At 44.3% G+C, this 26,794-nt stretch overlaps 1 protein-coding gene across 23 annotated transcripts in view; it reads right to left on the bottom strand.

The window, feature by feature from the left end:
• The window catches only part of LOC140410875 (clathrin coat assembly protein AP180-like), a 390,745-nt gene that overhangs the window by 44,804 nt on the left and 319,147 nt on the right, over nt 1–26,794 (bottom strand). For 13 of the 23 annotated variants that reach the window (XM_072499615.1, XM_072499614.1, XM_072499616.1 and 10 more), the window contains 8 exons: nt 26,164–26,265; nt 21,134–21,448; nt 20,806–20,889; nt 20,551–20,622; nt 15,682–15,768; nt 15,050–15,133; nt 14,417–14,542; nt 311–442 (listed from right to left, as the gene is read on the bottom strand). In XM_072499615.1, the coding sequence (XP_072355716.1) occupies nt 311–442; nt 14,417–14,542; nt 15,050–15,133; nt 15,682–15,768; nt 20,551–20,622; nt 20,806–20,889; nt 21,134–21,448; nt 26,164–26,265 (1,002 nt within the window). The remainder of the gene's footprint in view (nt 1–310; nt 443–14,416; nt 14,543–15,049; nt 15,134–15,681; nt 15,769–20,550; nt 20,623–20,805; nt 20,890–21,133; nt 21,449–26,163; nt 26,266–26,794) is intronic. The other 10 variants (XM_072499633.1, XM_072499634.1, XM_072499635.1 and 7 more) reach the window with 7 other exon arrangements.

The raw sequence follows: 26,794 nt of genomic DNA, 5'->3' as shown, positions 1-26,794 counted from the left end.
CTCTGAATTATTGCATATCGATTACTGCACTTAATTCTGTCATGCATGGAAAGTTACAACACTTGAAAAGCAATCAATAATTGGAAAAACTGAATTCTCTCACATATCTTAGCTATGCTTGGCTTTTTTCAATTGTCCTATAAACACAACTTAATTTAACCAACAATTTTACATTATAATCACTAACAGTATGTTTATTCTTCATAGTGATTAGAAAACATGAACTACAAAAATTATTCAGAGCGTATAAAGTGCAGAAGTGCTGACAGAAATTTTACACAAGATCTTATAAAACAATCGATCAACTTACTTCCCACAAGATTTGCAAGCGAGGAATCGAGATCACTCCCCAGGCCTTTCATTGGCTGTGTTCCACCTGCTATTGGCATTCCTGAAAGTATCGCTTGATTCTGTGATGCCATGGTGGGCATAAGGAGATCACCTAATGCATCAAAACCTTTGACAGCCAAAAGAAAGGATTAATACGAAGGAGGAGGGATCTAAGTAAACAATTTATTTCAAGGCTATTCCTTTTTTAAGATTTACTGACATACAAACAGCCCTCCAAACCATGTTATTATGTAGCAAACCAATCACTGATATAAATATGACTACTATAATCTTTTGTACCGTAAGTGTACTTTGAAACCACTGTATAATCATCCAAGAATAAGATAGATACTAATCAAAGTATCTCTCCCTGATGGGATGGTGTTTCAAATCATGCCGACTACTCTGACTTGAGGCAGAGTACATTTGGTGTGTTTTAACAACTAATAGCAATGGAAAAAGGTCTGGCATTGGTTTCAAATTTGGTTTAAAGAGATAGCTTACAAGAAGAAAATGCAACATTAACGAACACTGTACAGCACACCAATGGTTAACAAGCTTATATCATAGTACAAATTAAGCCAAGCCACAATTAAGGCAAAAACTCACCAAAAACGAATTCAGATCAAACAAGGTGCCAACGGTGACGCCGTGAAATGGAAGAGAAATAAAATATGATAGCACCATTAAAAACCGAAAGCTTTGACTCAATACAAACAACAGCAGTTTGAATTTAACTTTGTTCTTTAAAAAAAAATTTAGGGTACCGAATTCATTTTTTCCAATTAAGGGGCAATTTAGCGTGGCCAATCCACCTACCCTGCACATCTTTTTTTTATTTTTATTTTTTTTAAAAGAAAATATTTTATTGAAGAATTTGTAATTTTCACAATTTAACATGTTGACATTTCTAAAACAACCGTGCGGGTCGACGCACAAAATACCCCCTAAAAGAACAATAAACCATGTCCCCCACTTTGTCCGCCATGTCCCCAATTACCCGCATACTGAGTCCTCTGTCCTTATTTAACATTACCATGCCTCCTGTTTTCCTCCCCCCCCCCCCCCCCCCCCCCTTTACCCTTTCCCTCCTTACTGCTGACGTTCAATTTTTGTTGAAGAAATCGATGAATGGCCGTCAACTCCAGGCGAATCCATGTATTGATCCTCCCAGAGCGAACTTGATTTCCTCCAGACTGAGAAACCCTACCATATCGCTGACCCACACTCCTGACTTCGGGGGCGCCGAGTCCCTTCATCTCAGCAAGATCTGTCTCCGGGCCACCAGGGAGGAGAAGACCAGGATATCAGCCTCCCTCCCTCCCTTTGCTCCAGAATCCTCCGACATCCCAATTATTGCCAATTCTGGACTCGGAGTTACCCTACCTTCCAGGACTTCTGACATAACATCTGCAAATCCCTGCCAGAATTCCCTCAATTTCGGACATGCCCAAAACATATGAACGTGGTTGGCCGGGCTACTCCCACACCTTCCACATCAGTCCTCCATCTCTTTGAAGAACCTACTCATCCAGGCTACCATCATGTGGGCCCTGTGGGCTACCTTGAACTGAATCAAGTTAAGTTTAGCACAGGACGAGAATGCATTTACCCTTTTCAAGACTTTTTCCCCACAGTTCAGTTTCCAGCTCCCCTCCAAGCTCCTCTTCCCACGTCGCCTCTCTGATAGGGGCCCCTTCCCACTCTAACAATTCCCTATATATCTCCGAAAACTTCCCACCTCCAACCCCTGTTTTTGACAGCACTTTATCCTGTAATCCCCTCAGGGGGAGGCGAAGAAAACTTGAAACCTGCCGCCGTACAAAGTCCCGCACCTGAAGATACCGAAACCCGTTCCCACTCGGCAAATCAAATTCCTCCTCTAATGTCTCCAAGGTCGCAAAGCCTTCCTGGATGAATAGATCTCCAAACCTCTCAACCCTGCCTGCTGCCATACCTTAAAGCCCTCATCCAGCCCCCCCGGGACAAACCGGTGATTGTCACAGATCGGTGACCACACTAACGCCCCCTCCAGTCTCATATGCTGCCTCCATTGCCCCCACACCCTTGGGGCTGCCACCACCCCTGTTGGATGTCAGGTGCCTGCCCTTTACAAATCCCGTCTGACCCACCCCAATTATCTCCGGGACACAATCCTCGATTCGAGTGGCCAGGATCTTTGTCAATAATTTAGCATCTACAGTCAAGAGAGAAATTGGCCTGTACAATCCACAGCTCTCCGGATCCTTGTCTCGTTTCAGGATGAGAGAAATTGATGCCCGAGATAACGTTGGGGGGTGTGGGGGGGTGGGGGGGGGTTTACTCCCAGCTCCTTGAACCAGGATCAGCCCCAGTAACCCAGAGAACATCTTATAAAATTCCACTGGGAATCTGTCAGGTCCCAGGTTACCTGATTGCATCGCCCCCAGACCATCTATCATCTCCCAGAGCCCAATAGGGCCCCCAGGGCCTCCACCAGCTCCTCATTTACCTTCAGGAACTCTAGCCTCCCCAGGAATTAATTCATGCCCTCCTCCCCAAACGGGGGTTCCGACACGTTTCGCTGGCTATAAAATTCCCGGAACACTTAATTTACCGCCCCCCGGGTCCGTCACCATCTTCCCCCTCATATCCTTTATTTTCCCTATTTCTCTCACCGCCTCCTGCTTCCTCAACTGATCCGCCAGCATCCTGCTAGCTTTTTCCCCATGCTCATATATTGCCCTTTTTACCCACCTCCGCTGACTCTCCGCCTTACCGGTGGAAAGGAACCCAAACTCCATTTGAAGTCTCTGACGCTCCTTCAGGAGCTCCTCATTTGCAGACTCCAAATATCTCCTGTACACCTGTAAGATTTCTCCTACCAACATGTCCAGCTCCGACCGCTCAGTTTTATCCCTGTGGGCTCGAATAGAAATACATTCCCCTCTAATAACAGCTTTCAGTGCCTCTCCCAGACCACCCCAGGCACAATCTCTCCCGTGTCATTGATCTTTATGTACCCCTAAATGGCCTCTCTCACTCGCTCACAGATCTCCTCATCCACTAACAGCCCTGTATCTAGTCCCCACTGTGGACGCTGGGGCATTCCCGTGCCTGCCCGTAGGTCGATCCAATGTAGTGAGTGATCTGAAACCACAATTGCCAAGAACCCAGTATCCTCAACCCCTGCTAACAGTGTTTTATCCAGAACGAAAAAAATCTATCCTGGAGTATGCCTTATGCGCATGGGAGTAGAATGAATATTCCCTACTCCTTGGTCTCTCAAATCTCCACGTATCTACCCCTGCCATGCGCTCCATGAACCCCCTTGGCTGTTCCTTTGCCATTGCTGATAGTTTTCCCGACCTAGCACTCGACTGGTCCAATCTTGGGTCCAGGACCGGATTAAAGTCACCACCCATGATTAGCGGTACGAGTCAAGGTCTGGGATCTCCCCAGCACCTTCCTGACAAATGCAACATCATCCCAGTTTGGGGCATATATATTCACCAGCATCACTGCCATTGCCTCTAGCTTCCTGCTAACCATAACAAATCTGCCTCCCAGGTCTGCCTCTAACTTCCCCACCTTGAATGTCACCCGTTTGTTAGTCAGGATAGCCACCCCAGTTGTTTTAAAGTCCAGTCCTGAATGAAACACTTGCCTGACCCATCCCTTCTTTAATCTAATTTGGTCTCCCAGCTTCAGATGTTTCTCCTAGAACATGGCCACGTCTGCTTTAAACTGTCTGAGGTGTGCGAACACACGTGCTCTCTTAACCAGCCCGTTCAGTCCACAAACATTCCACGTAACCAGTCTGGTCAGGGGGACCCTTGCCCCCCTTCCCTGTCGATCAGCCATGACCTATCCTAGGCCAGCTCCTAGCCCGTGTTCCGCACCTCACTTGATCCACGGCGACAGCCATCTGATCTCCATCTCCAGTCTCCTAGCTGTCCCTTATGTTAGACGTTTAGCTGCTGTTGTACAAAGAGTCATAGGTACTGCTTCGTTTTACAAACACCCTTTAACAGACTCAGCACAAAACTCTATCTTCACATCACCTGACACAAAGGCCGCCTGAAGCACATATGTGTCAATTATTGGATACTTAACATAAATGAGACAACTAATTGGAATGTCTCTTAACCCATTACTTAACAGTCTCCCCTTTCTTCGAGAAAACAAAATTATTAGGTGAAAACAAAATTACAAGAAACTCAAAAACACACGCAATTTCACCTTCTTTTTTTCACTTTAAGAAAAAAAAGTCACAGAAACAGGCATCCTTCATTAATATCCAAAAGTTTCTGTGAACTAGCCCTTCTTTTTGTAAAACAGTCTGACAATTGATAGCTACTGTCGACCCATTTAATTTTTGCTATTTCCCCTCTGTCCAACATCTGCTTCAAACTTAATGTTTATCCGTAACCTTTTTTCATTGACACTTTTTGTAGAGTGCACATTTTCCCACAGGGATTTATTGCCAATGTGACAGTCAATAGGTATATTACCCAAATCCCCTCATCCCAAAATTTCTGTCAATATCGGAGATATATAAAAGGCCATAATTCACCACCTCTACAAAACTTAACCTCTCAACTTTTGACCACTCTCCTTATTTTCTTTGTTTCCCACACAAGAGGGCAACATTTGCCATTGTTTCCCAAAAGGAAAGTTATAAAACCTCCTGCGCTTGAAATCCCATCACATAAATTTGCATAGGACGCATCACTATAAACTATGAGTTTCAAGTGCCTACGGTCACCTAAAACCAGGAACTTCAAAACACACTCCTGCATTTTTAGTTTGGCCGACGCTTTATTTGCTCTTATTATGTCTTCCACTTTGGGATCATTCATTTTTGTACTCAACTCTAAGACATCAAAACTCACATCCGGTCTAGTATGTCTACCTAACCAATTCAGTTGCCCAATTAAACTTTGCAGTTGCTCTTTTTCCATCTTTGAAACCATTGTCTTTTTTTGTGAAACCCGGCCACGACTAATTGCTATTGGGCTGATGCTTTCCAAATAAGATTGCTGACGTAAAGTTGCCCCAACTTAGTCTGTGCGATTTCCAGTCCAATATATTTAAATGCACCAGAAGCCGGACTTCCAACCCTGAATTCTATCCTCAAACCAGATATTACAATAGCTTCGAAATCACTATTCCCACGCCACAAAAAATCGATATGTATCATAAAGATGCCAGAAAGATTTCCTTTATAGTGCCAGTAAAACATTGCCGGATCTGCTTTCAACTGGCACAGCCTAACTTTAACAAAACTAACCTTATCGAAAAATACCAGACTCTAGACGCATCATTTAATCCATATACACATTTGTTCAACTTCCAGAGTACCCCTTCTGTGTTAGCTGCTTCTTTAGGAGGACAGAGAAAAATGTCTCTCTGGAGCTGATGCCCCTGCAAAAAGGCAGCTTTTAGATCTATAGATTTGCATTCCCATGCCTTTGTGGCTAATGGAGCCAAGAAGATCTTTAAAATAGCCTTTCCTCCCGTAGGTGAATCTACCCTTAAATCCTGATCTTCCAAGTTTTCTTCAAATCCCCTTGCCACAAGCCTGGCCTTTGCCTTATAAGTTCCATCCGGAAGAACCTTTTCTGTGAAAATCCATCTGTGGGATAGAGCTCTTTGTCCCCTATCCGGTACTTCGGTGTATACCCCAAATTCACTCCCAACTACGCAGTTCTTGCTGTTTGGCATCTTTGATAACTTTTTCATCTAATTTATTGGAAGCCACCAAAATCTCACGTGCATGTGGGCTTTTACTCCTAATAGTATTCGTAGTCTTACTCATGTTCCGAGATCTTGATAAACTACGTCCCTTCTCCCGCCTGGTATCTCGTTCTGTACTGCTTGATCTTCCACTTCTGCGGTGGGATACCCTTTCAATAGTTCTTGACCTTGCACTGCAGACCTGTTCACTATCCGATGTACTATCTGAACTGGCACAATCCCCAAAAGCAAGCACACCATCCCCCAACGCACAGGCAACAGGGCCCCAACCCCTCCCCCTTTAACCGATTCTTATCAGCCCCATCACCTTCAAACAGAATCAAACACAATAGAAGCTTCAAGCAGCTTAAGCAAAATTAGGCATGCAAGAATCAGCCATCTTTCTTACGGAAAAGAAAAACCCCCGTCGCAACTTAAACGTTTTTTCCTTTGTAACCCAGTACATAAAGCAATAGGTCAAAATCAACTTACACAAGAAAATAAAACCCCTCTTCTTCCCGAACATCGCGACTTAACTCTCAGAATTAGAAAGACTGAAATTTCAAACAAGACAAAACAAAACAGACCTATTTTTCTCTCCCCCCTCCCCCCCCCACTTTATCCCTTCTCCCAAACTCAGTCCACCACAGTTTGAATTTAAAAGTCCTTAAGCCAGATTATTGTCCTTCATAAAAGTAGCTCTCTTTCGGAGAGTTAAAGTACAGCTCCCGCTTCTCGTAGGTCACCCAAAGACAAGCCGGATATAGCAGTCCAAATTTAATGTCTTTCGCAAACAGGGCTGCCTTAACTTTGTTGAAACTTGCTCTCCTCTTTGCGAGTTCTGGTCCCCAATCTTGGTACACCTCTCCTCTTTGCGAGTTCTGGTCCCCAATCTTGGTACACCCGGATCGCTGATTCTTTCCACGTGTACAGTTTTGTCTGCCTGGCCCATTTCATGATACGCTCCTTGGCGAGGAATCGATGCAACCTCACCACCATGGCCCTGGGGGGCTCACGACCCTGGGGTTTACGTACGAGCACCCTATGTGCCCGGTCCACCTCCAGTGGCTTGTCAAACACATCGGCCCCGACCATCTCCTGCAACATCTTCCCCACAGACGTACCCGCATCTGATCCCTCCTTTCCCTATGGCATCCTGACGATTCGGATATTTTGCCTGCGAGACTGGTTCTCCAAGTCTTCGACCTTATCCAGCAGTCGTCTCTGGCTGTCCTGTAGTATGCTAATTTCCAAAGCCATTGCAGTGCATTCCTCCTCTTGTTCAGTCGCCTGCTCTGCAACTTTTGAATCTCCTGTCCCTGGGTCGTCATCTTCTCCTCCACCCGGTAAACCACCTCCCGAGGCTATCACCTGGGTCATGTCTCCTGCACACTCCTTACGATGCCGGACGAGCTTCTCAACCAGTTACTCGACCCATTGCTCCATCGACCAGTGGGCTGGCATGGGCACGCTTTGTCTCGTTACCATTGTGCTCGGTGGCCTCCGAGCCTTGCTTTCACTCATCTTTTGGTTTCTTCTTTTTCGACTCTTATTTGGACACAATTCCACAAATTGAGGGTCACCTCCTTTTCCTCTCCCTTCGATCAACTTAGGTTGAGAAATTTCCTGAAAAATCCGGCTTAAAAACCATTAAAAAGAACCCACAAAGGGCGTGAGCTGCTGAATGTGCGACCTTTCACTACATTGTTGCCACCGGAAGCCTACCCTGCACATCTTTTGGGTTGTGGGGGCAAAACCCACGCAAACATGGGGAGAATGTGCAAACTCGACACGGACAGTGACCCAGAGCCAGGATCGATCCTGGGACCTTGGCGTCGTGAAGCAGCAGTGCTAACTACTGCGCCACCATGCTGCCTGTTACTTTGTTCTTTTTAACAGCGGAAGCAAGTCATGCAGAACTGTGAGTTAAGCAACAATGCAGCCTGGCGGACTTCCGGGTGCGGCGATGACCAGCTAAGTCGCACGTTTCGGCAGCTCCCGGTGGAACGGACTTTTGGACTCTTAATAAGAGCCCCAACGGCAATTTTAACGGCTAGAAGCACTGTGCGGTAAAACAGAAGGGAATCCCCCCTGGAAACGGATGGAAAAAGGAGAGGGAAGTGGCCAGATTGCAGTGGATCCTTTGGAGCAGCGGCAAGGAAGGCAAGCAAAAACCAAGATGGCGTCGGAAGGTGGTAGTTTAACATGGGGCCCTGAACAACAAGAGTTTTTGAAATGTTGCGTGGAAGAACTTAAAAAGGAAATGAAGGAGCTGTTGGCCCCGATATTACAGGCGATCGAAGGGCTAAAGGATGAGCAAAAGACCCAGGAGCGGGAGCTTTGGGTCGTGAAGGCAAAGGCTGCCGAGAACGAGGACGATATACAGGGCCTGGTGGTGAAGACGGAGATGCACGAGGCACACCATAAACGATGTGTGGAAAGACTGGAGGTGCTGGAGAATAACGCGAGGAGGAATAATTTAAGGATTCTTGGTCTTCCTGAAGGTGCAGAAGGAGCAGACGTCGGGGCATATGTGAGCACGATGCTGCACTCGTTAATGGGAGCGGAGGCCCCGGCGGGTCCACTGGAGGTGGAGGGAGCATACCGAGTGATGGCGCGAGGACCGAGAGCAGGAGAAATTCCTAGAGCCATAGTGGTGAGATTCCTCCGTTTTAAGGACAAAGAGATGGTCCTTAGATGGGCAAAGAAAACTTGGAGCAGTAGGTGGGAGAACGCGGTGATCCGCGTATATCAAGACTGGAGTGCGGAGGTGGCGAGGAGGGCGAGCTTTAATCGGGCCAAGGCGGTGCTTCACAAAAAGATGATAAAATTTGGAATGCTGCAACCGGCAAGACTGTGGGTCACATATCAAGGGAGGCACCACTACTTTGAGACGGCGAATGAGGCGTGGAGTTTTATTGTGGAAGAAAAACTGGAATAAGCGGGTTATTAAAAAAGAACGTTTGAAACAAAGTGGTGGGGCGAGTATGGGGGGGCGAAGAGGGGGGAAAAAGGGGGGGGGGGGGAAGGATGAGTTTTATGTTATTAATCCTGCGATGCGGTAACTTTTCTCTCTTCCACAGGTGGTGGTGGAGGGAGGAAGGGAGGTGGAGCGTTGGCCATGTGGGGCGGGGCCAAAAGGGAAGCGCGGGCTTTGTTCCCGCGCTATGATAATCATGGTGGGAATAAGGAAGCAGGAAGGAGGGGGCGTCGCACGGTGCGAGCCGAGGTCACGGGGGGGGGGGGGGGGGGAAGCCGAGGTCGGCCAGAGTTTGCTGACTTCTGGGAGCAACATGGGGGGTGTAACTACGCTAGTGGGGGATTTAGTAGGGGGGGGGGGGTGGCAGGGGGGAGTTACTGGGTTGCTGCTGCTGGGGAGAGGGGGGAGCCGGAATGGGGTGGGGTGGGCGGGAGGGCACCGCCTGGGGGGGGGGGGGGGGGGGGGGGGGGGGGGGACACAGCTGCGTGGGAACCGGGTGAGGAGCTGGAAAAAGGGGATGGCTAATCGACAAGGGGGGGGGGGGGTAAAAAGCCCCCCAACCCGGTTGATCACGTGGAATGAGAGAGGGCTGAACGGGCCGATAAAGAGGGCACGAGTACTCGCACATCTTAAGAAACTTAAGGCAGACGTGGTTATGTTACAAGAGACGCACTTGAAACTTATAGACCAGGTTAGACTACGCAAAGGATGGGTGGGGCAGGTGTTTCATTCGGGGCTAGATGCGAAAAACAGGGGGGTGGCTATACTAGTGGGGAAGCGGGTTATGTTTGAGGCAAAGACCATAGTGGCGGATAGCAGGGGCAGATACGTGATGGTGAGTGGCAAATTACAGGGGGAGGCGGTGGTCTTGGTAAACGTATATGCCCCAAACTGGGATGATGCCAATTTTATGAGGCACATGCTAGGACGCATCCCGGACCTAGAGGTGGGAAAGTTGGTAATGGGGGGAGATTTTAATACGGTGCTGGAGCCAGGGCTGGACAGGTCGAGATCCAGGACTGGAAGGAGGCCGGCTGCAGCCAAGGTGCTTAAAGATTTTATGGAGCAGATGGGAGGAGTAGACCAGTGGAGATTTAGCAGACCTAGGAGTAAGGAGTTATCGTTTTTCTCATATGTCCACAAAGTTTATTCGCGAATAGACTTTTTTGTTTTGGGAAGGGCGTTGATCCCGAAGGTGAGGGGGACGGAGTATACGGCTATAGCCATTTCGGATCACGCTCCACATTGGGTAGACTTGGAGATAGGGGAGGAAACAGAAGGGCGTCCACCCTGGAGAATGGACATGGGACTAATGGCAGATGAAGGGGTGTGTTTAAGGGTGAGGGGGGTGCATTGAAAAATACTTGGAACTCCATGATAACGGGGAGGTCCAGGTGGGAGTGGTCTGGGAGGCGCTGAGGGCAGTGGGGAGCTGATATCAATAAGGGCACATAAAGGAAAGCAGGAGAGTAGGGAACGGGAGCGGTTGCTGCAAGAACTTCTGAGGGTGGACAGGCAATATGCAGAGGCACCGGAGGAGGGACTGTACAGGGAAAGGCAAAGGTTACACGTAGAATTTGACTTGCTGACAACGGGTACTGCAGAAGCACAGTGGAGGAAGGCACAGGGTGTACAGTATGAGTATGGGGAGAAGGCGAGCAGGTTGCTGGCCCATCAATTGAGGAAAAGGGGAGCAGCGAGGGAAATAGGGGGAGTGAGGGATGAGGAAGGAGAGATAGAGCGGGGAGCGGAGAGAGTGAATGGAGTGTTCAAGGCATTCTATAAAAGATTATACGAAGCTCGGCCCCCGGATGGGAAGGAGAGAATGATGTGCTTCCTGGACCGGCTGGAATTTCCTAAGGTGGAGAAGCAGGAGAGGGTGGGACTGGGAGCACAGATCGAGATAAAGGAAGTAGTGAAAGGAATTAGGAGTATGCAGGCAGGGAAGGCTCCGGGACCGGATGGATTTCCAGTCGAATTTTATAGGAAATATGTGGACTTGCTTGCCCCGATACTGATGAGAACCTTTAATGAGGCGAAGGAAAGGGGACAGCTGCCCCCGACTATGTCGGAGGCAACGATATCGCTTCTCCTAAAGAAGGAAAAAGACCCGCTGCAATGCGGGTCCTATAGACCTATATCCCTCCTAAATGTAGACGCTAAGATTCTGGCCAAGGTAATGGCAATGAGGATAGAGGAGTGTGTCCCGGGGGTAGTCCATGAGGACCAAACTGGGTTTGTGAAGGGGAGACAGCTGAATACGAATATACGGAGGCTGCTAGGGGTAATGATGATGCCCCCACCAGAGGGGGAAGCGGAGATAGTGGTGGCGATGGACGCCGAGAAAGCATTTGATAGAGTGGAGTGGGATTATCTGTGGGAGGTGTTGAGGAGATTTGGCTTTGGAGATGAGTATATTAGATGGGTACAGCTGCTGTATAGGGCTCCGATGGCGAGCGTGGTCACGAATGGACGGGGGTCTGCGTATTTTCGGCTCCATAGGAGGGACGAGGCAGGGATGTCCTCTGTCCCCATTATTGTTTGCACTGGCAATTGAGCCCCTGGCAATAGCATTGAGGGGTTCCAGGAAGCGGAGGGGAGTACTCAGGGGAGGAGAGGAACACCGGGTATCTCTTTACACGGACGATTTATTGGTGTATGTGGCGGACCCGGCGGAGGGGATGCCAGAGATAATGCGGATACTTGGGGAGTTTGGAGAATTTTCACGATATAAGCTGAACATGGGGAAAAGTGAGCTGTTTGTGGTACATCCAGGGGAGCAGAGCAGAGAAATAGAGGACTTACCGCTGAGGAAGGTAACAAGGGACTTTCGCTACTTGGGGATCCAGATAGCCAAGAATTGGGGTACATTGCATAGGTTAAACTTAACGCGGTTGGTGGAACAGATGGAGGAGGATTTCAAGAGATGGGACATGGTATCCCTGTCACTGGCAGGGAGGGTACAAGCAGTTAAAATGGTGGTCCTCCCGAGATTCCTCTTTGTGTTTCAGTGCCTCCCGGTGGTGATCACGAAGGCTTTTTTCAAAAGGATTGAGAAGAGTATCATGAGTTGTGTGGGGCCGGGAAGACCCCGAGAGTGAGGAAGGGATTTTTGCAGCGTAGTAGGGATAGGGGGGGGGCTGACGCTACCGAGCCTGAGTGAGTACTACTGGGCCGCCATCATCTCAATGGTATGTAAGTGGATGGGAGAAGAGGAGGGAGCGGCGTGGAAGAGATTGGAGAAGGCGTCCGGTAGGGGGACTTGCCTACAAGCCATGGTGACGGCGCCGTTGCCGTTCTCACCGAAGAAATACATCACAAGCCCGGTGGTGGTGGCTACTCTGAAAATTTGGGGGCAATGGAGACGGCATAGGGGAAAGACGGGAGCCTCGGTGTGGTCCCCGATAAGAAATAATCATAGGTTTGCTCCGGGGAGAATGGATGGGGGATTTGGAACATGGCAAAGAGTAGGAGTAACACAATTGAGAGATCTGTTTGTAGATGGGACGTTTGCAAGTCTGGGAGCGCTGACCGAAAAATATGGGTTGCCCCAAGGGAACGCATTCCGGTATATGCAACTGAGGCAACAGGTGAGGGAATTCCCGCAGCTCCCGACGCAGGAGGTGCAGGACAGAGTGATCTCAAAGACATGGGTGGTGGACGGTAAGGTGTCAGACATATATAGGGAGATGAGAGACGAGGGGGAGATTATGGTAGACGAGCTGAAAGGGAAATGGGAAGAAGAGCTGGGGGAGGAGATTGAGGAGGGGCTGTGGGCTGATGCCCTAAGTAGGGTAAACTCATCGTCCTCGTGTGCCAGGCTAAGCCTGATACAATTTAAGGTGTTACACAGGGCGCATATGACTGGAACACGGCTTAGCAAATTTTTTGGAGTAGAGGATAGGTGTGCGAGATGCTCGAAAAGCCCAGCGAATCACACCCACATGTTCTGGTCATGTCCGGCACTACAGGGGTTTTGGGTGGGGGTGACAAAGGTGCTTTCGAAGGTAGTGGGGGTCCAGGTCGAACCAAGCTGGGGGTTGGCTATATTTGGGGTTGCAGAAGAGCCGGGAGTGCAGGAGGCGAGAGAGGCTGATGTTTTGGCCTTTGCGTCCCTAGTAGCCCGGCGCAGGATACTGTTGATGTGGAAGGAAGCCAAGCCCCCGGGTGTGGAGACCTGGATAAATGACATGGCAGGGTTTATAAAGCTGGAACGGATTAAGTTCGTCCTAAGGGGATCGGCTCAAGGGTTCACCAGGCGGTGGCAACCGTTCGTCGAATACCTCACAGAAAGATAGAGGGAATGGAAAAGAAGAAGACAGCAGCAGCAGCCCGGGGGGGGAGGAGGAGGAGGTACCAGAGGGATTCTCAGGGATGTTAATATATAAGTATAATATGTATAGTTTGTTGTTATAGATAATTGTATATTGGACTGTTAAAACATATTTTGAGAATATTTATCTGGGACAAGGCAGTTGCCATTTAGTTTTGTTTATATATTATTCATTTCTGGTTTATAAAACTGGCCATTGTTATTTATATTGTTATATTACTGTGTAAAGGATACACAATGTACTGTGATGGTTGGCCAAAAATTTTCAATAAAATATTTAAAAAAAAAAAAAACAATGCAGCCTGGCAAGTATTGCATAATATACTTACAGGAAAAAGTATTTCACAACACAGCTGCAATTGTTACAAATCAAATCTACAAGAATGCACCCAAGCATTCAGACAAGCTTTGCCACACAAAATAGCCAGAAGTTAAACTGGTATTTACCTATTAATTTCATACTGCTATAACACTAATCAATATAAAAATGTTTTGGAGGAAGTCAAATTTTCTAGTTAAAACAAAATTCATTAAAAGTTAAAAATTGTACAAAAATCCCATGCTACTCAAAAGACGAATGAATCATCATTGACCAGTTTCACATTATCTAACATTTCCTGACATAAATTCTAAGCACTGAGAACTAAAATCAAAATACACAATTTACAACTTTATTATATGGAGCAAAATATTCCCTCATGAAGTATGTACACGAAGATGCCAAAAATCTTCACTCTTATTACAACTTAGAAGTCACCTCAAATAGTGGCTGAGGATTTTAAAAGAATTCTATTTTGTCTTTGAAATATCGCTGAACATATAGGATGTATATTTACATTCTTTAAAATTCTAGATTTACATTCTTTAAAATTCTAGATTTACATTCTTTAAAATTCTAGATTTACATTCTTTAAAATTCTAGATTTACATTCTTTAAAATTCTAAAAGAAGTCAGTTTATTTTATTTTGATTTATTGAAGTTATCAAAAGTGGTAAATTCTCAACCACTTTTTCTCTTCAACTCCATTCAAAATTAACTATTTTCTATCCCTTACCTGATGAATCAAAAGTGTTACTTGCGGCTGTCAAACCAAAAGCTGCTTCAAAGTCAGGCTGCAAAACATTATTCTGGACTGGAGGCATCGGTGTAGCTGTTGGTGTCATAAATGCATTTCCAAAGCCTTAGAGAAGCAAACAAATTATTTTTAAAAAAAGGCAATGCCAAGTATTTCATGTTCCTTTAGATTAAGGATGATGATGGTGTTGGGAGTGCTTATGTTGTTATGTATTCTTGTGAACGGCTGAAGAGAGCGCAATTTTGGATGGCATGGTGGATGGGAATGGAAAATAGAGAGCATGAAAATCTGGTTTACGTCAGCGGAAAAACCCAAAAATCCGCACTGTGCGATAAGGTGGAGTAAATACAATCATAATTAGTTACATCATATGGAGGCAAGACAATGTTGCACTTGTCTTAATTACACTAACTGATTGAAGTTAATCATCATGTAATATTAATAAAATTACAACTGTTACAAGCAAGCTTCAATCAAGGAAAACAGGCCTTCATTAAGTATTGTCACAAGTTATATACACAATTATATTCATGGATGCTCGCAAGGTGAAAGAATATTTTTCAAGTATTTTGTCTTCTCCCTTCCCTGCCACAATGAATAAAAGTCAGTTACCAGCTAGTAAGTCCGATGAAGCAGATGAGCTGGAAACAACCTGAGTGGAAGGCTGAGACTCAGGGGCAGAGGTGCCAAAAGCATCTAGTATTGTGATCCAAAAATGCAGCACAGAGGAAGAAGAAAGCACCAAACTTAGACTGATTGTACACAATCACAATATTTTACATGGCCTCTGACTGAAATACAAGGGAATTGAGCACAATAATGGAGAGACTATTTAATATTATTTCAACCTCAATTCACGAGGATATCCAGGAGTTTTATTGAACATCTTGCTAATTTGATATTTACATAATTTAGCTCATTTAGATACACTTAAACAAGATTCACATTTAAAATGTTGAACTATATTTCTAGTGACAAATTTCAGTTTTTTTAATACATGGCAACATGCCTTGTATCAGCATGAGTTAACCATTTTGTTACTACAGCATATTTTGATAATGAACAATGACTGCACATAGGGAGAAAACAGTTCTACATTTTTTCCCCATATTATTTTTATTCAATGGTTAATTTTGAACAGCTCTACTGCCTCTCACTGTATTGTCATTTCAGTTTTAGACAACAGAAGTCTTAGTCAAATACCGAATGACTTAAACTTAAGAAATCTGAAGAGGTATACCCACCACCAAACAGATCAATTACTGCTGATGATTCGGATTTAGCAGGAGAGGCACTGATTGTAGGTGGTGGTGGTGCTACAAATGCATCAACTGTAGCAGGCAGCAATGCAAAGGAAAATATGTAAGTAACAAGTACAAAAAGTACAAAGATTTCTCTCAGTCAGAACAATAGTTATAGTGAAGCACACAACCGAAAGAATAAGGCACATATGCAGTCAGTTAAGTCAGAATACCAAGATCGGTTGGTCTTTATACCGTGACAAATTAATGGGAAAATGTAGTTTTAATTGTGCGACCCCCCAATGAGGTTCCATGACATGCACTGAAGCTACCCATGCAGGCAACACAATTGACTTACTCCCCTACTCCTTTAGTTCCTGGTGGTGAAACTTCACAAATAAGATGGTTACGAAAATGAATAAATTGATTAAAAGCTGGTAACACCTTCATCTAAATGAAAATCTAAATCTGTGGAGTTTGTGATACTAAAATACTTTGAAGGTTTATAATTTAAAAAGCTCAAGTTCCCCAGTTCAATCCCCAGAGCCCAGAAAGTTGTTTCCCTAAAATGTCCATCAGCATCTGAAAAAGTAAAAGATTGGCATTTGGGTGAATTGGCAACTCCAGCATAACTTTATTTCAGTTTTACAGACCTCCCTTTGATTTTTTTTTCTCATTCCTTTCCCAGTTTACCTCTTTAAAAACCATGACATTTCTAACTTTTCCTAGTTCTGGTGAAAAGTTACACTGTGGAACATTAACTTTGTTTCCCCGTAGATGTTGCCAGACTAAACATTTCAGCATTTTCTGTTTTTACTTCAGATTTCCAACACCTGCAGGATTTTGGTTTTGTGTTTAATTTGCAGCCACGTCCTCTTCCAGGAACACCCACCTCGAAGAAGTTTTTCTCTTCTCTACATTTGCCTCTTTTACCTTGTTCACCTTCATTGCTTTATATTCCCCTTCTCATGCTTGATCAGGTATCTACCAAAACTCACTTTCACAGCCACATTTTGTTCCTCAGAAAATTTCTGGCTCAGAATTCTTCCATCTGCATTCCAACTGAAAATTCACCTTTTCCATTTCAGCTCCACCAATGATTCCAGGCCCACCGAGGATTACAGCTATCCCTTAAGTCATTCAACACAGCGAAACAGTTCTCATGTTGCATCCCAAAATCCACTCAGTGCCTCCTGGTGCAACATGAATACATTCTACCTCTCTCATCAGCAGCACCAACTCACTCTCACTATCTCAAAGCTGTCCTGCTCCAGTTTCATTTCATCCTTAATCTCATCCAACGCTTTAACAAAGAACTGTTTCTCTTCCTTTCAGGTGTTAAGGACTCATATCTTTTGTTTCTTTCCTTGTTCCTTAACGTGCCCTATCACAGACTTTTCTTTATCCACCCTCATTTTTGTTTCTTAAAAACTGCTACATTTCTAACTTTTCCTAGTTCTGATGAAAGATCACAACTTTAAATATTAACTCTATTTCTCTTGCCACTGATGCTGTCAGCCCTGCTGAATATTTCCAGCATTTTGAGTTTATGGATGTATAGGTTGTGCATGTAGACCTTTGGCCAGGACTGGAAATGTGAGATCTTAAAAGTTTTGAACAAATCAATAATGGTTCTGGTGGGGAGGGGAATGGAATCACTGAAGATAATTCAAAATTCAAGAGTGTCACACACAGTTCCTGTTGAATGCTCCAACAGGTTTTTGAGAAGCTGAAAGAGGGAAATTTAGTTGATTAAAAAAAAGCCGTGAAAGTAGCAGAAAAATGACATGGGAAAGGCATACCAAAAATGGAAAAACACATTCTCTATCAAAATAAAAATATGTTAAGATTTGGGGAAAATTAAGATTAAAACCTCCACCATCTCAGATTTGCAATGCTCCTTGTAAAACATTAATACTTGAAAGAGCAGAAATCTCCTCCAACAAAGTATTGGGAAGACCTAACTAACCCACCGACTCTATCCATTCCCTTGGCCACCTTGGTGCTTTACTGGCCCTGAACATTAGCTTCTGACAACATATCCACTGCAAGGCTACCCATAAACCCATACCCTAAAATTACCCCTAGAATTGATAATTCCAATACTTCATAGCCAATCACCCATTTTTCATCTTGAGCTCCCCAAAGATTTGTTGCCCATATCCTGATCCACACAAGTCGTTTTGCAACATCACCTCAGTGCCCTGTGACCTACATTGGTTCCAGGGCCATCATCATCGTGATTTTTAAATTCTCATCCTCATTTTCAAATCCTTCAGTGGCCTTGCCCTCTTTCATTTCTTCCAATCGTGTGTGATCTCTGGGCTCCTCCAACACTGGCCTCGTATACATCCCAGATTTTAAATGTCCCATTGCTAGCAGCAAATCTTTTATTGCCTGTGCTCTAGAAGTTCTTTGCCTTTTTGGCTCCTGCAAAATGCTCTTTGAACCTACTTCTATGACCAAACTTTTGGCTTCTTTCTTAATAACTCACTATATGGCTGTGTGTCAAATTTTGTTTGAGAATGTCAGAGATGATTGGTCATAGTAAAAACACTATAAATACAAGTTGTTGTTACTTGTCCTTTTTAGCATGCTGAACGCTGCAACTTCATTAGTGCCACATCTTACTCAAGAATTCTCTTTGTATCTAACTCTTCATTAACATGATCTACATTAGACGCCCCATGGGTTTGATTTTCCACTCTGGAAATGGCATTTCCAGAGACACTGGACTGTCTCGATCATATTCTACTATGATCTCCATTCCCCTTCTTCTAGGTTCTCTGATTACTTCATTTTCTGCATGGAATCCTTGTAAATGCGTTTTCTTTTTGGTTGAGGTTTTGCATGTCAATCTAATTTTCATTACCTTCCCCTTCTCTCACAGTGAGAAAGAGCAGACTCACTTACCTGTTTTGCCTCCTACTTAATTAATCCTGACATTCGCCAGATCATTTTTCTCCAAAAACAATTCCCAACACCCAGCATTTCTTCCCTCTCTGCTACCCCTGTTCATTAATCCACCTTCCTAATTTCCAATTGCAATTCTTGTCACTGTCTAATGCAAATGTAGCAGAAGCAACACCTGCTCATTCACCGCACCCTAAAATACAGCCCAGGGCCCCAAACAGACAAGTCATTTGCATGCATTTCATCCAGACAAACATACTGCATTTGCTGCTTCTATTGTAATCTGCAATGCACATGGAAAAACAAGACAGCAGAATAATTTTCCAGAAACTTACAGTCTGGCTCGAAGTGTAATCCTAATCTTCCCATGACTACATAAACTCACCTTCCTACATCACTCTGACCTCGGTCTCTGGCTTCCTTCAGTGTTCCAGTCAAGTTCAATGTAAGCTACAGAAATAGTATCTCAGCTTTTACCTTAGCCCTTTGGTCCGAACATTGACTGCAACAACTTCATGCACTAGTTTTCCTAGATGGGGTGCATCTTTTGCTCACTGACGGCTGGGAGAAGCAGGAGCAACCCCGAGTACAGTTTTCTGTAAATGCTTTGTTAAGGGCAGTTCATTGTGGGGTTTTTGTTTTGGGGGGTGGAGGAAGGAGGGTGGTGGTGGGTGCGTAAGGGTGGTTGAGAGGTCGGAAAATCAGATCGCTTTCTTTTTGGTGTTGACAGACCATCAGTGTAAAGCAAGCATTTTTTAAATTTCATGGTTAGTGGATTTGCAGTTATTTTTTTTTCATAGAATTTACAGTGCAGAAGGAGGCCACCCGGCCCATCGAGTCTGCACCAGCTCCTGGAAAGAGCACCCTACCAAAGGTCAACACCTCCACCCTATCCCCACAACCCAGCAACCCCACCCAACACTAAGGGCAATTTTGGACACTAAGGGCAATTTATCATGGCCAATCCACCTAACGTGCACATCTTTGGACTGTGGGAGGAAACCGGAGCACCCGGAGGAAACCCACGCACACACGGGGAGGATGTGCAGACTCCGCACAGACAGTGACCCAAGCCGGAATCGAACCTGGGACCCTGGAGCTGTGAAGCAATTGTGCTATCCACAATGCTACCGTGCTGCCCTTTGTAATTTTCCCCAGTTTCTTCTTTATATACCCTTGCTTTCTTCGTGTCTTTTAATGATCTCATCTTTATATAATCACTGATTAGATTTCACCTCTTGCCAACATTTCAAAAAAAAGTTTTGTTTTTTTTTACTCGAGATTAAACCCAATAATTTGTGTGACAGGAGGCAACACTTTGCAACATCTACTACTCTCTCTTTTTGCCTCGCTCAGATGCCGGCTTCTGTTCCAGTACAGAGAAAGGCTAAAATATTAACCCCTTTTTGTTTTCAGTTTCTTCCCTCATTTTCTATTATTGCATTAATGAATTTGAAGTCATCAATTTAGATTCTTGATTTTAAGAACCAAAAAGCTAAAGACAACTAGTGGCAAAACAGGTTTGCTACACAAGTGAATTTTGTCAAGTATAGGAGATTAGGGAATTGACACATTTCTATTTTAGATACGCAGTGTGAGTATCATGCCCTCCCACATCCGCACGATTGCATATAGAACTCTTCGGGAAAAACTATCCTCACATCTTTGCCTCTTACACCACCTTCCAGCATCTGTCAACATACTTGCCAATTTAGTTCAAGTTACAACATCTTTGCACTGTGGATCCATCCTGCCTATAAACTGGTTAAGGATTCCTTTTACCCATTTTGGGCCTTTAGGCATTGGGTGTAAAAGCCACCAATCTCAGAGGTGAAAGTTGGCGACCAACTATAGAGCCACAAACAAGACCTTTTTTTAAACTGCTTTGTTCATAGTGTCACAATCCAATTTGGCTTTCATAGTGGCCAATCTTAGTGTTTCAGAAAGAAGAGGACTCACCGGATAACAGATCGGCAGTAAGACTACTGTCAGGCAAAGGAGAAGCCCCACGAGAAGGGGTTGAAAAAGTATCTTTGGAAAGTGAAAGCAGATAAACATCAATAATTAAAAGACAAATCAGTCCCTTTTCCAAAATATTGTTTTATACACATTTTGAAAATTAAAATGGACTCCAAAAGATTACACAAAATGTTTGAAGTTTTCTTGGGTGTCTGAGGATTTCAGGCAGGAAATGGACATTTTCCTGTTTTGTACCTGATGCAAACAGGTCTACACTAGGACCTGCTTCTGGTTTGGGAGTTGTAGATGCATTTGGTTCAGGAACAGAATCAAATAAATCTAAGAACAAAGATAAGATACATTAATTCTCCTGACCCACATGAAATCTACGCAGTTAGTTTATATATGTTTTTAAAAAGCATCAACAAATCTATTAACACAAGCTAACCTATGACCGGGAATTATGCAAACTTACTCCACAAACTTTTAAATACTTTTGCAATGAGTTACTAGGCATTAACGTTTACTTTGCTGAATTATCACCGCCTTAGATCAAAAATGCCAAGATAAAGAATAAAATTACCACCGAAAATATCAAGAACAGGTGCAGTGGTGGTGACAGTAGTATCAGCAGTTGTAGTGGTAGGAGCAGTAGCAGGAGTGGTAGCAGTCGCAGTAATAGTGGTAGTGGTAGTAGTAGCAGTCGCAGTAGCAGTAACAGTAACAGTCTCAGTCGTAGTCACACTAGTAGTTGTGCTGGTAATGGCACTGGTAGTTGTGCTGGCAGTTGCACTGGTAGTGGGGGTAGTTGCAGGAACGCTGGCCTCAGCAGACTTCATAGCAAAAAGGTCCAGTTCAGCAGCAGCCTCTGCACTACCTTCAGATGGTGCAAAAGGGTCTTTGAAAATGGACAGAGGTGGGAAGAAAGAGGGTCAGAGGATGGAATGTTAAGGATTTACAATTAAGAAACTGGGGTTAACATCTACACAGCAGCAGAGTGGTTTATTTCTCCATATAACAGTTATGACATTTCATTAACCCTAATCACATATTTTTGTAACAAGTTCCAAAAGTTGGATTTATAGAAGGATTAGTTTACGCTAAAAGCAAATAACATTTTATACATTCTTCTCAACCAATTATCCCATTGTGACCATGACACCAAATCAGGAATCATACCAATAGATCATTTTGTACGAGTTTAGTGATGAGAAAAACAAAAGGCTCAAAACTATGGATTGTTTCAATTAAAAATGAATTTCTAGTATTGTCGAGTTAAATTAAGTTTTGCATGTTTGAAAGAATGCTGCTAACATCGTATTAAGAGGTGCTTTTGTGCTCAACAATGTGATGAACACTGTCTTAGCGGCAATGGAATAAAGAATATTTTGCAGAATTAGAGTAGGCCTTTGACCTTGAGCTGAGGTTTACACCTCAAATGGAGGCAGTGGGTTTGGGAAAGAGATGACCAACTTTAGCCTAGAATTGCCACAAAGTTAAAAAGGCCCAGTGCAGTCCCCGGTTGGGAAGCTTTCAGATTTAGTCCTCTCAATTAAACCAGAGAGGTGCAATAATGGGTGCTCCACTGCCATCACTGACTTGCATGGCAGAAAGCCGGCTGGCTTAGACACAAGGTCAGGAAGATATTTAACGCACTGTGGACAAGGAGCCAGTTTCAGCAAACAAGGACAAGGGTGATGAGTGAGCAGAACTGTGCTGGCACATTAATATAGCCATGTTCTAAGCAAAGACAGGTTTCTGGGGCTAACAGGCTAGTAAGGAACAATTCACTTTCAGTGAGCTGCAAGAAACAGTGAGGGCAGCAGCTGGCCAGAGATTTTTGTGGTCTTGAAATACATATATATATCTACATATTTAAAAAGCTGACCATTTACGGAGTGACTGTGTTGTCTTTTTGAGCACCATCGATTAGGTCGCTCAATACCCAGTACAACTGTAGTAAGCATGCATGACAAAGGCTCTGGTCATTTGCACATTAAAATTACACAATAGCGTAAAGCTGAAGTAATACCATCATTCAATCTTCAAACAGTCTCTCAGACATTTTGGGCATAAGGGCTCATATTTAAAGGCCTTCCCAAAATAGCACAAGACGGACGAATGAGCATCCGCTAAATTTTCCTCAGCCAAGCATGAATTTTACAGGCGAGAAACAATTAACCAATAGCTGAAAATTATGGTTATGCTTTTGATTATTAAGACTGATTACTTATAACTCAAACATTGCTCGTCTTTACATTTACCCCTGTCCAATCAACCAAAATACCTTAATCTCCAAATTTGATTCTTCCAAGCTGTTCCTTTGCTAGCCTCTCATCCCCCAGGAACTTGAACTGGTCCAAATCTGCTCTGTTTATCTTGTATAGCACTGCCCTGCTCACCCATCGACTCAAACTGCTTTGTCTCCAATGCCTCAAATTCCCTCCTGGCCTCACCTCTTCTCCAACCTTTCCATAAGACCATAAGACATAGGAGCGGAAGTAAGGCCATTCAGCCCATCGAGTCCACTCCACCATTCAATCATGGCCGATTTCAACTCCATTTACCCGCTCTCTCTCCGTAGCCCTTAATTCCTCGAGAAATCAAGAATTTATCAACTTCTGTCTTAAAGACACCCAACGTCCCGGCCTCCACCGCCCTCTGTGGCAATGAATTCCACAGACCCACCACTCTCTGGCTGAAGAAAGTTCTCCTCATCTCTGTTCTAAAGTGACTCCCTTTTATTCTAAGGCTGTGCCCCCGGGTCCTAGTCTCCCCTGCTAATGGAAACAACTTCCCTACGTCCACCCTATCTAAGCCATTCATTATCTTGTAAGTTTCTATTAGATCTCCCCTTGACCTACTAAACTCCAATGAATATAATCCCAGGATCCTCAGACGTTCATCGTATGTTAGGCCTATCATTCCTGGGATCATCCGTGTGAATCTCCGCTGGACCCGCTCCAGTGCCAGTATGTCCTTCCTGAGGTGTAGGGCCCAAAATTGCTCACAGTATTCTAAATGGGGCCTAACTAATGCTTTATAAAGCTTCAGAAGTACATCCCTGCTTTTATATTCCAAGCCTCTTGAGATAAATGACAACATTGCATTTGCGTTCTTAATTACGGACTCAACCTGCAAGTTTACCTTTAGAGAATCCTGGACTAGGACTCCCAAGTCCCTTTGCACTTCAGTATTATGAATTTTGTCACCATTTAGAAAATAGTCCATGCCTCTATTCTTTTTTCCAAAGTGCAAGACCTCACACTTGCCCACGTTGAATTTCATCAGCCATTTCTTGGACCACTCTCCTAAACTGTCTAAATCTTTCTGCAGCCTCCCCACCTCCTCAATACTACCTGCCCCTCCACCTATCTTTGTATCATCGTCAAACTTAGCCAGAATGCCCCAGTCCCGTCAGCTAGATCGTTAATATATAAAGAGAACAGCTGTGGCCCCAACACCGAACCCTGCGGGACACCACTCGTCACCGGTTGCCATTCCGAAAAAGAACCTTTTATCCCAACTCTCTGCCTTCCGCCTGACAGCCAATCGTCAATCCATGTTAGTACCTTGCCTCGAATACCATGAGCCCTTATTTTACTCAACAGCCTCCCGTGAGGCACCTTATCAAAGGCCTTTTGGAAGTCAAGATAGATAACATCCATTGGCTCTCCTTGGTCTAACCTATTTGTTATCTCTTCAAAGAACTCTAACTCTTTCATTTCATTTCACCTTGCCCCTTCACTTCACCACTGAAAAGAGGCACTTCTGCCAACTGTATTCTTGTCCAAGCTGTTGCGTTGCTAAACTCCAGAAATTCCATTTATATTGCACATTTCACAACCACATGCATCTCAAAGTGGTTTACGTTGGGGATACTTTTGAAACGTAGTCACTTTTGTAATGTAAGAAATGCAGCAGCCAAAATGTGCAACGTGATATTGGTTTGTAATTGAGGGATAAACATTGGCCAGACGCCTGGGGACAACTTCCCTGTTCATTTTGAAGAGTGCTTCAGCAACTTTTACAGCTCCCTGAGTATGCAAACAAGGCCTTAGTTTTAATGTCTCGTCCAAACGACAGCACTCAAAAGGAGTAGTCAGTACTCCACAGCAGTGTAAGCGTAGATTCCGGTACTTTTCAGGGGCAGCATGGTAGAATTGTGGCTAGCACAATTGCTTCACAGCTCCAGGGTCCCAGGTTCGATTCCGGCTTGGGTCACTGTCTGTGCGGAGTCTGCACATCCTCCCAGTGTGCGCGTGGGTTTCCTCCGGGTGCTCCGGTTTTCTCCCACAGTCCATAAATGTGCAGGTTAGGTGGATTGGCCATGATAAATTGCCCTTCGTGTCCAAAATTGCCCTTAGTGTTGGGTGGGATTGCTGGGTTATGGGGATAGGGTGGAGGTGTTGACCTTGGGTAGGGTGCTCTTTCCAAGAGCCGGTGCAGACTCGATGGGCTGAATGGCCTCCTTCTGCACTGTAAATTCCATGATAAAGTGCAGAGATTCAGGTCAACAGGACTGCTGTATCATTTTCTTCATTAGTTCATTAGTTTCCTGCCCAGAACCCAGCTAAATAGCTATGTAGGCAAGCCATTCACAGGAAACTGCCTCTAGGGGTGAAGGATAATTGATCTCAACTACAGAGAGATTGGGGCTTACTTGGGGGAAAGTAGAGGGTGGGGATGCTGATAAGCAAGCAAAGATAGGGAAGCTGAAAATCTGGTCAGATCAGGGCATGGTGGGGAAGGCGAGGTCAAAGCTCAGCAGGAGATCCAAGATTGGGGATTGGAGGGGTTGCCACCCATCATGGCAGTGATGAGAAGCCGTGATCAACAGCTGAAGGCTTCCTTGAGGGATGAGTTTAGACTAGTCCCACCTTTCTTTGCTCATAAGGAGTGCTCTAAAAAGCACTGACCTGCCGGAATCAACAGCTCTCACCTCCGTTTCAGGAGTCCTGGAAAATTTAAAACGAGTTCCCAATACGCATTATACATAAAATTTGCTCATAAATGTTCTGGATACATATGGGAATGCTGAGCACATCAAAATCAAATTATACACTTTCATTAGCTACAGTTTTGGCTAAGTAGACTGCTGTGGTTTGTCACTCAGACTGTGCTACGCTCTCAGTTAGCTGGTAAAGGATACATGACAGGAAGTTGCTCGCAAAGAGTAAATTCATTGCAGTGGGGAGGAGATGTTGGGAATTGGAAGGGCAAATAAATCAAGATAGCAGTCCAGAAAACAGTAGTGACTTGGATACCCAAAATCAGTAATATGTTTCAGAGCAATATGAAATAAGGTAAAATGGTGACACAAATTCATGGGATAAAAGGAACATAAGAGGAACTGCTCATAACAGACACTGATATTTTGCTCTGTATTAAGGTTGGAGAAAAATTTCCCTTGGCAAGGAGATTTTTAATACTAGATAGCTTTTGCTTCACCTTTACACACAAAGCAAAATATATATCACATTTTATCCTCAAAAAATGTGACTTGCAAATACCTGAATTCTCAGATTTTAAGAGAACTTCCATACAAACAATGAGTGACCATAAATTTTAGTTCAGTGACAACTGCAAGTAAACTAATGATATGACACCCACCAGTTCCAGCACATGCATCAAGCGCTGCTGTTGCAGGGGCTGCTGTTGCTCCTGCCCCTTCAGATGTTGTTGATTCTTCAGTAGGCGAAGCTGCAAATGCATCTAAGATGCATTACCAACACCATTCACAACAGAAAATGGAGAGAAAAGCAAAAAGAAAGATACAAGGATATACAGAGCAAGAAACCAAGTCACAAGTTTGTAAGCTAAAGGCAACTCAAAGTCCCCATTACAGTATACAAATTTCCCAAAACCGGAGACACAAATGTTGGAATTTAAGCCATGCAAGAAATCACCTGGATTTGGGGGTGGGGAGCATGTGAACAGAGGGAGAGAGAGTTTGGCTTCATACTTCCGATTAGACAACCAGGGTAAACAACATAGAAAAGTGAAAACGTGCATCAGTATGTGCATTCTTCCCTTTGAGTGTGAATCATATTTATTAATTTAATATTTTGACACATTAATGCACTCAGCACAATAGCATCTTAAAATGTTTACATTTATGAATTAGCGATTTTTTTGATATTGAGTTCCCGAAATGAAACAATAGGGAATGAATATATACACTGCTTTGACATAAATTTGCACTATTAAGATAGCTTTGAAATTGAATAATTATTCAGATATG

This window comes from Scyliorhinus torazame, chromosome 4 (genome assembly GCF_047496885.1).
Source record: "Scyliorhinus torazame isolate Kashiwa2021f chromosome 4, sScyTor2.1, whole genome shotgun sequence".
Taxonomy (NCBI): Eukaryota; Metazoa; Chordata; class Chondrichthyes; order Carcharhiniformes; family Scyliorhinidae; genus Scyliorhinus; species Scyliorhinus torazame.
Note: the sequence above shows the minus strand (reverse complement) of the source record. Positions and strands in the feature narration are given on the sequence as shown.